The sequence below is a fragment of the Pollachius pollachius genome (genome assembly GCF_949987615.1).
Source record: "Pollachius pollachius genome assembly, chromosome: 3".
Taxonomy (NCBI): domain Eukaryota; kingdom Metazoa; phylum Chordata; class Actinopteri; order Gadiformes; family Gadidae; genus Pollachius; species Pollachius pollachius.
The window spans coordinates 26742915-26756969 of NC_136936.1; the positions used below are offsets into that span (position 1 = coordinate 26742915).

General features: G+C 44.9%; 1 protein-coding gene across 1 annotated transcript in view; it reads right to left on the reverse strand.

The window, feature by feature from the left end:
- The window catches only part of ecel1 (endothelin converting enzyme-like 1), a gene marked incomplete at its 3' end in the record, with an annotated part of 62441 nt that overhangs the window by 44742 nt on the left and 3644 nt on the right, over positions 1-14055 (reverse strand). Inside the window, exons 5-6 of the mRNA XM_079731874.1 lie at positions 13440-13564; positions 1756-1978 (exon numbers count right to left, since the gene is read on the reverse strand). Of these exons, the coding sequence (XP_079588000.1) occupies positions 1756-1978; positions 13440-13564 (348 nt within the window). The remainder of the gene's footprint in view (positions 1-1755; positions 1979-13439; positions 13565-14055) is intronic.

Consider the following 14055-nt stretch of genomic DNA (forward strand, 5'->3'; position numbering starts at 1 on the left):
CGCAAATTCAAACCAGTACTTTATATACTGTTTATACCGTACACCCCTAGTGTGCGGTGTGTGTCTGCACGTGCATGCGTATGGACGCATACACATGCATGAGATGCTCGGATGGGCTATTATTTCATCCGCAACCGCATCACAAACGCATCATCCATCCGCCATCCATCCGCACCAACGTTTTTTGACCAATTTTTAAAACCGCATCCGCCCGCCATCCGCCGGTTGCTTTTATACGGCGATGCAAGGCGCTGCTGACGCGAGGCTAGAAAGCTCTTGCGTGTTCTTGAAAGGAGACTGATCCAATGAAGCAAAGATATTGCAAGGCTAAAGTCCCTAGTAGGATAGCCTACTGGCTATGTTGTATCCCCAGAAGATAATCAGTGAAGTCTGTCTCCGATCGATGAACAGGGACAAAAATAAATAAATAGCATAAATAAAAGCACAGGCAAACCTGACCTTACCTGACTGGGCTGTAAAATTTTATCATTGTAATAAAAAACGACGTTCTTTTTCCTTTGTTTTTAGTTCTCCCTTTTTGAGTCTTTGACATACTTCCTTCGCATGCTCTGCCATCTCCGAAGCGTTGATCAATAGTCCGCCGCCAAAGACGTTGATGTCGCTTAGCAACCGAAGACGCTGGGGTTGACAAGTTACCACAAAAAAAAAAGATCCACATTCCTTGACAGCGATCTGCTTAGCAACAGTGAATTATCAAATATAATTTACCGCCGGAAGATGTTATATATAAGAATTAAAAGAAGAATAAATATTTTTATTTTGATTGGTTTAACCGCCACCCGCCCGAATTTTATTTTTGTTGAAATATAATTTTTTGTCCCGTCATCCGCCCAATCCGCGGTTTAGCCGCGGAGTCCGCGGCTGCAACCGCTTACCGCCCATCTCTAGTATGCGTGCGTGTGTGTGTGTACAGTGTGTGTGTATGCGGCGTCCTGCACTGCCTTTTTCATGTGTGGTGTGCGTGCATGCATGTGTGTTCTTGCGCGTGTACGTATGTGTGCGGTGTGTGTATGTGCGTGCGTGCGTGTGTGGGTGCTTGCGGTGTATGTATGGGTTCGCGCGTGCTGTGTGTGTGTGTGTGTGTAAGCTGCAGGCTGCTTGGCACATGCGCACTGACCAAGTGTGCTGAATTAACTTGTCCGACAGGCCTGCTATTATATAGTACTAAGATTAGAATTTCACACCAACCCACGGTATATAACCATCTCTCATTCATGCTCGTCTCTGCGGTTTTCAATGTGACTCGTTCCAGGGCCGAGGACCTCCATCCAAGTCCCACCACCACCAGGTCTAGACTCCATCAGGGGGATCATATCCATTGTCACACCACAAGATCTATACCACATCAGGGGGATCATCTCCATAGGGCAAACACCACCAGGTCTAGACCCCATCAGGGGGATCATCTACATAGTGCCAACACCACCAGGTCTAGACACCATCAGGGGGATCATATCCATAATTACACAACCGGTAGGTCTAGACCCCATCAGAAGGAATCTAGTCCGGCAGACATCATGGATTCATCGTCTCAAAAAGATTAATCAGATGGTGTCAAATGGGCAAACGTATGATAAATCATGTTGTTAATTTCCAGCCTCTCCTGATGGACACACTGATTTTTTATCCAGTTTTACCCGTTTTTATCCAGACATTTGGTCGGGGATAGCGGCCGCTTTACTCAACATGAGGCATGTTTCCTGTGCTCCTCGTCGGACAGGGGTCCTGACCTACCTTTGCCTTGCTCTGCGAGGAGAAGTGCTGCTGGACGAACATCGCCCCCAGGGCCATGCCAAAGTGCTTATTGGCCTGCGTCAGACACAGCCGGCCAAGCTCGAGCTGCCGCTCTGTGCCGTCGATCTCACGGGAAAACTCGTGGATTGTGCTCCGGAAGGCGGTGGACAGGTGCTCGCTGAGCGCCGCCACGATGCGCCACAGCATGTAGTTGTGCAGCACCCTGGGGGGGGGGGGGGGGGGGGGGGGGGGGGGTATGACATAATCCCTCATAATTAGTGATGCCCCTCTAAACATCTATGTACACATGCGCGCATACACAAACGCACACAAACACACACACACTCAAACACACCAACACGGTATCACGCGATTTAGTGGTCATGCGCACAATTCAATAGATTAACGATGAGTTAATCTATTGAATCGTGTCTCAGAGCACGATTGTCCTACTGTTTTCGTTCTACACAGAACGAAATGTAAACCAATGCATTTTGAATGGGGGCGTTTTTCAGACAAGACAGAGAGAGAGAGCTTGTGCGCAGACAGTACAGTGCACCCTCTACTTATATACTGTATGTGTCAATATTTCAGATTTTTACGCAGACCTCCCCAAAAACTGAAACGAACGTGTGTGGTAGAAAATAATGAAGGTTTAAAAAGGATATTTGCCAAATGTTAGAAATAATAGTGGAGAGGAATGTACCAGCAGGGGGGAAGAGTGGCAGGCTCTAGACCCTGTTCTGCTGTTATTCAACACCTCAGAGGGTCCGGAGTTGACTGTAAAACAGATAAGACTCAGATAATACATCCCTCTGTAGTCAATGACATCAGTCTATTTCTCAGTTCATTTAGATAATAAGTATAAGTAAGGTTATCTAGGCCCCGTCCACACGGAGCCGAAATGGTCGAAAACTATCCGGTTTTGTTTTATGCGGTTCAGGAATATCTCCGTAAAGACGGAGTCATTGCGAAACCACATCGAGCTGTAGAAACGATGTAGTAAATATTCAAGGCGCTGGTTCTCCAGAGAAAAAAGTGGAGAGATTCAACCTTTTAAATTGAGCAGAAATACTTTTTAATGTACAGTTAGTAATTAAATTTATCAAGGGGCTTTATTTAAAGCAACAAAAGGAATACAAATAAAATAATAAATAAAAAATTCAATGCAACTCTGACGTCCCCCAGCTGGTGGGGGGCTAATGACGTCATTGTTTGCGTTTCCGGCGTCCATACGAATCCTAACACGAAACCGCATAGGTCCGGATAGATTTGAAACCACCTCCGAGAGTGGTTTCAGAAATGTGCGGTTTTGGGCACCGGATTCGCCGGCTCCATCTGGACGGTCGGCCGAAACGCACAAGACTAATGCGGTGGACGGTGCCTTAAATTATGAATTATACAAGAATATAAGGTAAATATATTTACAATGGAGCCAAACACTTGATATTACCTGGCTTTCCTTGGTCAACAAGTACTTGCATTCTCAGGGACATTTACATGTGTTCCTCATTTACGCATAAGTGGCCCCTCAAAGACGGCTGGCTCACGTCATGGTAAGAGGAAACGCCCTCCCTTTGTTCCTCGTCTGTGGTGTCAGAATGTGTATTCTGTAGACTTAAATTAGAATTAAGGTACTTAATTAATACCCCGGTTAAAATCAGACACTACCAGCTTTAGGATTATGACTGTATATGCCACATATAGAGACAAATAAAGTGGCATTAACGATTACAAATACATATTTTACTGTTTAAATGATTATTCCTTTCACAGGGCTCATCTCTTAAACCCATTTGGTAAGTCATGGTGATTTAAGAACAGGTTAATAAACAAGGCGATGAATGGATTTTAATCAAAGACCTCAATTCATATAACTGTAATGCATAATATGTAAACTTTATATTACTAATGTTTAACATGTAACTCTTTGTATCTAATGCTTGAATGTATGAATGTATATATCCATGTGGGAAGTAAAGTTAAATGGAAATGAGGGGGAAGGGTAGGGTCCTACTCCTTGGGTGTGGGGTAGGACCAATAGATTAGAAGCTCTGATTGGTCTAGAAAATGACAGCTTTAGTTACCTCTGAGATCCCGGGCAGAGGAGGTCAGCTATTTTGCAAACCAACTCAGGTGATGTTGTTACTCTCTGCGGTGACAATAAAGCCTTGATCATTCAAACCTAGTCCTTATCGACCTCTCGTAATTTGTATTAGATCATGAGTTTTATCTACGACACGTGCTCCAAAGAACGCGCGTTTCTCAGACAATTAACATGCTCCACAAAACTAAACAAGAGAGAGAGAAAGAGAGAGAGGGAGAGAGGCTTCAGAATGGTTTGCGCAGACAGTACAGTGCACCCTCTAGTTATATATATGTCAATATTTCAGATTTTTTAAGCAGAGCTCCTCAAAAACTGAAACAAACGTGCTCCACAGAACGCACGTTTCTCAGACAATTAGGCCTAACGTGCTCCACAAAACGAAAAGAGAGAGAGAGCGAGAGAAAGAGAGAGAGGGAGGGAGAAAGAGAGAGGCTTCAGAATGGTTTGCGCAGATAGTACAGTACACCCTCTAGTTATATATATGTCAATATTTCAGATTTTTTAAGCAGAGCTCCTCAAAAACTGAAACAAACGTGCTCCACAGAACGCACGTTTCTCAGACAGTTAACGTGCTCCAGAAAACAAAACGAGAGAGAGAGAGAGAGAGAAAGAGAGAGAGGCAGGGAGAGAGAGAGAGGCTTCAGAATGGTTTGCGCAGACAGTACAGTGCACTCTTTTTTTTTTTTAATCAACGTGACTTTTTTTTTATCACTGTCTGGTGGCTAGCATTTAACGAGGCAGGGTTATTTGAAATAATTCATTAAGTTATCATGTGTGAGAGGTCATTCCTCCTCCTGAGTGTGTACTGGGTGTGTATTGACTATTTCTATTTCTGATTGAAATACTTATTGCAAGCTTCCTATGTAGGTCTAGTGTACCCCTACTGTTGACAAGCATGGCCTGAAGATCTTCCCAGACCTACACCCTAGCCATCCAACATGCATATTTGAGAATCAGGCCTCTCTTTAGTAATGAAAAAAGGTTACGAGGGAAATGCACATAAACCTTTTGTTATCTCATAAGCGGTGTGGTGCTGGCTCCTTTTGTCCTTTTGACCCCAGACTTCGATAACCAGACGTCAAAGACTTAAAAAGCAGCTGTTTGTTTAGTTGCTCCCTCCTGAGCACCCTCGGGAAGTGTAGCCACTGCTGAGCCTTCTTGACCAGCGCTGAGGTGTTGACCGACCAGGAGAGGTTAGCAGAAATGTGAACCCTGAGGAATCTGAAGGACTCAACTCGCTCTACAGCTTCACGGTTGATGTACAGGGGGGCAGGGGCGGCTCTGTTCCGTCGGTCTCTTCAAATGTGGACCCCGAGGAATCTGAAGGACTCAACTCGCTCTACAGCTTCACGGTGGATGTACAGTGGGGCAGGGGCGGCTCTGTTCCGTCGGAAGTCCAGGATGAGTTCCTTGGTCTTGGTGATGTTCAGTGCCAGGTTGTTTGATGCACACCACTCACCAAGTTTCAGGACCTCATCTCTGTAGGCTGCCTCGTTTCCCCCTGTTATCAGCCCCACCACTGTTGTGTTATCAGCAAATTTGACAATAATGTTCTCTGGGTGGACGGGACTGCAGTCGGATGTGTAGAGGGAGTAGAGTAGTGGGCTCAGCACACAGCCCTGGGGAGAGCCAGTGCTGAGAGTGAGCAAGGAGGAGAGGTGAGTTCCCAGTCGCCGCCTTCGTTAACATGTTTTGGAGCAGAGGGGGCGGTCGATAGCAACCACCATAGCAACCATGACAGTCAAGTGACATGGACGCAGCCCCATTGAAAAGAGTAGGGCATGTCATGATTAGAGCCGTTATTGTAATGCATCTTCCGCGGTGGACCAATGTAGTCACATTCTGGTGTGAGTCTGGGTTTAAGGGACGTGGTTTGTTTCAGTTTTTGAGGGGGTCTGCTGCAAAAATCGGATAAATCGGATTGTTGTTTCAACCAATCCATAACAAGAGTGTGCACTGCGCCGCCCTTCTGAAGTTGAAAAAAATCTCCTGATTGAAATGCATTGGTTTAATATTTAATTAATTAAATATTAAAAAATATATTACGCATACATAATTATAAAATTATTAAGTTTTAATAATATGAGTAGGCTAGACATGTAGCTTTTATTCAATTATCGTTACAACAACATCTGTATACTAGAACGTGCACTGAACATCCCTTCCCCTAGCCTGGGTATACCCATGCTGCCTTGCGCGTGATTTCATTTTGCACTGCTAGGCAGCCTGGATTCTACGGATCAGATTTTCGCCTGAGATAGGGAACCAATCACAGAACAGGGAGGGACGGCAAGACGATGACGATGTCTTTGTGACACACCCATCGTCTTCTTCGCCATCGAATTTCTGTCGCTTTACATACGTCATCTGGTATAATTGATACAATTGCCTATGAGCTACGTACAGACTCATATGATAGACATTCGTAGCGCCCAATAAATGGCTCCGGGCAATCGTAAACCACGCCTCAAATACGAGAAATTGAATGCATGGTTCTTAGACCTCTTCTCAATGTAGATTGAGAAGAGGTCTGGCGCTAGCCAGGCTACCCTTCCCCCCTTCTGAAGTCGAAAAAAATCTCTTGATTGAAATGCATTGGTTTAATATTGAAATAATTAAATATTAAAATATATATTATCTATATATAAATATAAAATTAGTTATTTATAATATTATAAGTAGACCATGTATCTTTTATTAGATTATTGTTATAACAAGATCTGTATACTAGAGTACTGCGCAGCCCGCCCCCACTTCAGAAGTCGAAAAAAATCTCCTGATTGAAATGCATTGGTTTAATATTTAAGTAATTTAATATTAAAATATATATTATATATAAATATATAATTATTTAGTTATAATATTATAAGTAGACCATGTAGCTATTATAAAATTATCGTTATAACAAGATCTGTAGCCTGTTGTACGTGAATGTTGTACGTCCTGGCACTTGTACATTGCACTTATTCAAGGTACTTAATTGTGTAGCATCTACAGTAGCTGCTATCGTTGCTTTACACGGGGAATGGGTTAGCCTAGCGATTGTAATACTTGCACTTGGTTCTATGAACATCTTTACTGTACCGACAGCGATATATTGTTTCACTCCTTATGACAAATGTACTTATTGTAACAAATGCACTTATTGTAAGTCGCTTTGGATAAAAGCGTCTGCTAAAGGCCCTAAATGTAAATGTAAATGTAAATATATAACTAGAGGGTGCACTGTACTATCTGCGCAATCCATTCTGAAGCCTCTCCCTCCCTCTCTCTCGTTCTCTTTCTCTCTCTCTCTCGTTAGTTTTGTGGAGCACGTTAATTGTCTGTGAAACTTGCGTTCTGTGGAGCAGTTTGCTTCAGTTTTTGACAAGTTCTGCTTAAAAAATCGGAAATATTGACCTATATATAACTAGATGGTGCACTGTACTGTATGCGCAAACCATTCTCAAGCCTCTCTCTCTCTCTCCCTCCCTCTCTCTCTTTCTCTTGTTTAGTTTTTTGGAGCACGTTAGTAATCTGAGAAACGTACGTTCTGTGGAGCACGTTCGTTTCAATTTTTGAGGAGGTCTGCTTAAAAAATCGGAAATATTGACATAGATATAACTAGAGGCTGCACTGTACTGTGCGCAAACCATTTTGAAGCCTCTCTCTCTCTCTCTCTCTCCCTCTCTCTCTCTCTCTTTCTCTCTCTCTCGTTTAGTTTTGTGGAGCACGTTAATTGTCTGTGAAACTTGCGTTCTGTGGAGCAGTTTGCTTCAGTTTTTGACAAGTTCTGCTTAAAAAATCGGAAATATTGACCTATATATAACTAGATGGTGCACTGTACTGTCTGCGCAAACCATTCTCAAGCCTCTCTCTCTCTCTCCCTCCCTCTCTCTCTTTCTCTCGTTTAGTTTTTTGGAGCAAGTTAGTTATCTGAGAAACGCACGTTCTGTGGAGCACGTTCGTTTCAATTTTTGAGGAGGTCTGCTTAAAAAATCGGAAATATTGACAAAGATATAACTAGAGGCTGCACTGTACTGTGCGCAAACCATTTTGAAGCCTCTCTCTCTCTCTCTCTCTCTCTCTCCCTCTCTCTCTCTCTCTTTCTCTCTCTCTCTCGTTTAGTTTTGTGGAGCACGTTAATTGTCTGTGAAACTTGCGTTCTGTGGAGCAGTTTGCTTCAGTTTTTGACAAGTTCTGCTTAAAAAATCGGAAATATTGACATAGATATAACTAGAGGCTGCACTGTACTGTGCGCAAACCATTTTGAAGCCTCTCTCTTTCTCTCTCTCTCTTTCTCTCTCCCTCCCTCTCTCTCTCTTTCTCTCTCTCTCCTGTTGTTTTTTTGGAGCACGTTAAATGTCTGAGAAACGCGCGTTCTGTGGAGCAGTTCGTTTCAGTTTTTGACGAGGTCTGCTTAAAAAATCGGAAATATTGCCATATATATAACTAGAGGGTGCACTGTACTGTCTGCACAAACCATTGTGAAACCTCTCTCTCTCTCTCCCTCCCTCCCTCTCTCTCTCTCTCTCTCTCTCTCTCTCTCTCTCTCTCTCTCTCTCTCTCTCTCTCTCGTTTTGTTTTGTGGAGCAAGTTAATTGTCTGAGAAACTCGCGTGATTTGGATCACGTTCGTTTCAGTTTTTGAGGAGGTCTGCTTAAAAAATCGGAAATATTAACATATATATAACTAGAGGGTTCACTGTACTGTCTGCGCACACTCTCTCTCTCGTCTGAATAACGCTCCCATTCAATATGCATTGGTTTACATTTCGTTCTGTGCAGAACGAAAAAAGTCGCACAGTCGTGGTCTGGGACACGATTCAGTAGATTAACGTTTGTGCGCATGAGCACGAAATCGCGTGATACCGGGTTGCACACACAAACACACATACACACACACACACACACAAACACACAGACACTCGCTGACATACACACAGACACACAAATACACACCTGTACAGTGTTAACAAGAGCTGTTTAGTGGCAGAAGCTGTTTGCTTGGCTGTTGCTCCTCATGCTGTGCGCTCTCAGAGAGAACACATCCTCCAGATGCTGCTACTGTCTGCTCAGGCTACTGTGGGGAGGCTCTGTGTTAACTGATGAGGCTGAATCAGTTGATCAACACTGGGATCACACGCACTCACCATACACACACTCTGCCACTTACATGCAAACACTGGCACACCAACACCCACAGACACACACACACACACACTCACAACACACACACACCACACACACACACACACATACTTGCACAAACACACACTCTGCCGCCTACATATATACACAGGCACACACAAAAACACACACAAACCGACACACCCATACACATGTGCACGCAAACACGCGCACACACACATACATACTCGCTCACATGAACACGCGCAAACATGCATACAAACAAACACACACACACACGCACACACATACACACTGGACAGGCATTTTCTTTTAATTTTAATTTCATATTTTCCATTTCCCCCCTCAAATGACAACGTCACTGTCCACAAAGTGGTCGCCGGCTCATATCCAGGAGAACAGCAGAGGACCTTGGTCTCCTCGCTCTGCTGCAGCCCCCTGCCAGCCCACTAATCTAGTCCAATCCAAAAAAGAAAAAAAACAAGAATGAAATAATAGAGTGGGTGTGGTTTGTGTCTGGGTGAATGCATGTGTCACTGTGTGAGTGTGTCTGTGTGTGTTTGTGTGTATGTGTGTTTGGGAGTAATCAGAGAGATAAACGAGGCCAAGAGCATAACTTAAGCAGTTAATAAGCAGGGTTATAACTCACTCTATAATATCATGTTGAGGGGTGATAAAACATCAAATATTATACAGGGATGACATTTCCTTTTTCAAAGAAAGTTCTGCGGAAATCAGTTTCAAAATCCAGCACTCGTTCTATGGCAGATACGACTCGACACAATCACAGATCATTCAGCACTGAAACCCCTGTCCCTCATTGAGTGTTTATAATGGTCTATTGCCTGTCCCTCATTGAGTGTTTATAATGGTACTTATCCCTGTCCCCCACATGACTCTACCCACATAACTTTACTCACATGACTCTACCCACATGAATCTACCCACATGATGCTACCCACTAGACTCTACCCACATGACGCTACCCACATGACTCTACCCACATGACTTTCCCCACATGAATTTAACCAGACTTTACCCACATGACTCTACCGACATGACTCTACCCATATGACTACCAACATGACTCTACCCACATGACTTTACCCACATGACTCTACCGACATGACTCTACCCACATGACTCTACCCACATCACTCTACCCACATGACTTTACCCACATGACTTTACCCACATGACTCTACCGACATGACTCTACCCACATGACTCTACCCACATCACTCTACCCACATGACTTTACCCACATCACTTTACCCACATGACTCTACCCACATGACTCTACCCATATGGCTATACCCAGGGATGACATGATCCATGTGATTGACCGTGTTTGAAATAAAAGCAGTGAATTTCACGGGACAGATTTGCCCCCCTGTTTCTGTATGTTCTGGGATGGGCCCTTCTGGTGCTCGTCTGCTAACGATTAGACGACAGGTGTGTCTCGGTGGGTGGTGGGGCTCATTAGCACAGTAGAGGCTAATGGCCAGGGAGAACACACTGCCCGGGACAGTCCCCCGCACCCATGCGTTTCTACAGGTAATGGGCCTCAGACACACACACACACACAAACACACACACATACACACAGACACACACACACACACACACACACACACAGAACGAAACACGCACACACTATGGAAGAAATTAATGATTATATTCTATGGTAAACCATGATTATTATTAGGCCTATATAACTAATGGTAAAAAACATCTAAATACGCCTCCGGATTCTTATCTAATACTTGGCACAGCGCCAGGGATACTGGGGTCAGAGCGTAAGATAGAAGCCAACACGACACCAGAGGCTATGGGGTCAATGCGTGCTGACCTCAGCCTGGTGTTTTAGGTTAGTGTTGCCGGCCACCTGCTTAAAAGAATTTATGACTGATCGGCCATGGGTGGCCGTGGGCGGACACCTCAAACAAGAAACAGCTTTGTACGTGAGGATAAAAAAGAGGCCGGGATCTGTTAACCGGCAGTGCTTTGCAAACTACTCGGCTTTGTTGTTGCCTTTTTAACGATAAAGTCTTTTTGTCATACTTGCTCCGGACCCTTCTATTTCTTTTGCTCTCTTAGTTAGTTGAAGTGATGGAACTCGGTTATTTTCTACCACAACACCATGAATTCAAGTATATTCATACTATTCCAGCAAGGCCCAGGAGAGAGACAGAGGAGACTGTCTCTAGAACATGAAGAGGGCGAACACAGAGAGAGAGCGAGCGAGAGAGAGAGAGAGAGAGAGAGAGGGAGACGGATGTGTGCAAATGTGTGCACATGTGTGTGTGTATGGCCATGCATTGCCATTAAACTTCCTTCAAATTAGCATTCTCATGTGAGGATTTGCTTTAGACAGCCTAGCTCAAAAAGAGAGATAGCGATAAAGATAGACAGACAGACAGAAAGACGTACAGATAGACAGACAGACAGACAAGGAGACAGACAGACACACAGAGGGTGAGAGACAGACGGACAGAGTGAGAGAGAGTGAGAGAGAGAGAGAGAGAGAGAGATAAAAAGATAATTTATGGGTAACACCAGTGGAGCAAGAGATAGGGTATATAAACGAAAATGCAACAAGCCAGTGATGGATGAAGGCATTCTGTACATAATATTGGTTGTCTGGTGTCTGGAAGACTAATAGCAACAGCAGCCTCACATACAGACGGTTGGAGTCATGATGGAACCAGATATCCCATTGTAATCTTCTTGGCATTATGATTGGCTCCAGTACAGTACCATATCTTTCTGATCAATCATTCACGTACAATAGAGAGCGAGCGAGAGAGCGAGAGAGCGAGAGAGAGCAATACAGAGCCAGACAGAGATTCATGGTCAGTGATGGGGAAAAACAGAGATCAAGGTTGAGATTGAGAGTGGGAAACAAACATTTAAAGCGAAAACATTAAAAAGCAAATTATACAGACTACAATTTCCCAAAACAAATGAAAGTCGGCCATAAATTGTGATCTGAAAGTGGAGGTTGGCTGAGGCTGACAGCAGCCTGCCTGGACGATGTTCTTACTCAATAAGAGAAGAGCAGCGTATAGCGCAGAGACTAGTTACCCACAGGAGACTGGGTAACAGAGGAATCAATAGGGAGCGGGGTTCACTGGGTAAACAGTAGGTGAAGACTGCTGGTGGAGATGAGCCCCCCTATAAAGCGAGCCAAGAAGCCGTTTAAGAAGCACATGGCTGGAAATGGAACGGGCCGTGGCCAGGCCACAGGCAGAGAGGAACAGGGCCGGGCCGCTGTCAGGGAAAACAGGCACGCCCGGGCCTGAGACCCATGGTTCCATGAGACCCACGGCAGCGTGAGACGATGGGTTCTTCCAAAAGGGCTAACGGGCTAAATGCACAGAGCAGTAGATGAGGCGACGGGAGGGCTCCTCTGGTTGGCCAGGTGTTCAGTGAGCCAGTCACTCAGTTTAATAACCAGCCACTCTGGCAGCCAGCCAGCCGTGAAGTAGATGTGTTAAGACAAAGCGTGCGGCTGGTGGCGATGTGTGTATGTGTGTGTGTGTGTGTGTGTGTGTGTGTGGGTGTGTGTGTGTGTGTGTGGGTGTGTGTGTATGAGGCAGCAGTAGAGCTTGGATCGGGCCCAGAAAGTCAAGCCCGACCCGACCCAAGCCCGTGCACATTCTGTCCAAGCCCGGCCCGGCCCGACACATTAACTGTAATTATGAGCCCGAGCCCGATTTCAACCCGACATATTTTTTAATACATGGGATGCGTGCGAGTGGAGGAGACACGTGAGCTGCAACATGTGTAGTGTTTTCTTTTTTTTTTTTTGAACTTTGTACACATTTGTTACTTAGGCGGGAAATATGGTGGTGGGAAATATCGGCCCGACCCGACCCGCGGGCTGGGTCGGGCAGAGAATCTAAACTCTAGCACAAAGCCAGGCAACTATTGGAGAGCTGTCAGTGCCTGCAACAAACTTGCTGATGTGTGGCTGCTCCCCCAGCCTACTTTGGAGTCTGTCGAGAAAGTGAGAATGTCTTGCCAGTTGGTTTGTGTCTTTGTGTGTGTGTGCTCATGTGTGTGTACATGTGTGTGTGTGCGTGTGTGTGGTCGTGGGTGTTCATTTACGTGTGAGGAGTGTAGAAGGGGCAGGGATCGATGATAATCAGTGGCTGTTGAGCTGGACGTTGAGCCAGGGATTCAGCCCACGCACGCCTTCACACACACATGCAATGCTTCATAACCGAGATGCTCATGCACACACACACACACAAACACACACACACACACATTTATACAATAAAGACCTCAAAACAAAAGCGCTTACACATGCTTGAAAAAGTAGAAACTCAAAAATGCATGAGTCTTATTTTATTGATTTTCTGCACACCCCTCTGACATTTTCATCTAACGCCTCTCTGTCTCCCCCCGGCCCACCCCCCTCCCCTGGGTGCTGAGCCTACCTCTTGGAGGTGGTCTTGATGATATCAGAGACCTTCTGCATGTAGTCAGTGGCCAGGACCACAATCTCCTCCTCATCTGAGAAGTTGTCGCGGAAGATGCGGTCCAACAGACGCTTCCAGTGGAACTGAGAGAGAGAGAGAGAGAGAGAGCGAGAGAGAGAGAGAGAGAGAGAGGAGAGAGAGAGAGACTTCAGATAGAAAACGGCGGTGGGCTGGACTTAATGGGACTTGGTGCTACTTATAGGAAATGTTAGATTCATATTTTATATTATTTGTAAAGTCCAATATCATGGACTTGATGTCATATTTAATACAGAAACTCTAACCCCTACTGAAGTTCAGACTCCTTGCTGGATCGGTCTCTCCTTCTAACACACCATATGAAATGCTAAAGGATATTGAGCCTTGCAAAATTCAGGATGTTTAATAGTGTTATCTATGCTATGTTGCACAAAGTGCGATGCAGGGGTGTGTGTTTTGTAGGTGTGACTACAGTGTAAGACATGGGGTGTGCGTTGGTGTGATTACAGTGTAGGTCTAGGGGTCTGCATTGGTGTGACTACAGTGTAGGTCCAGGTTTGCGTGCGTTGGTGTGACTACATTGTAGGTCCAGGTT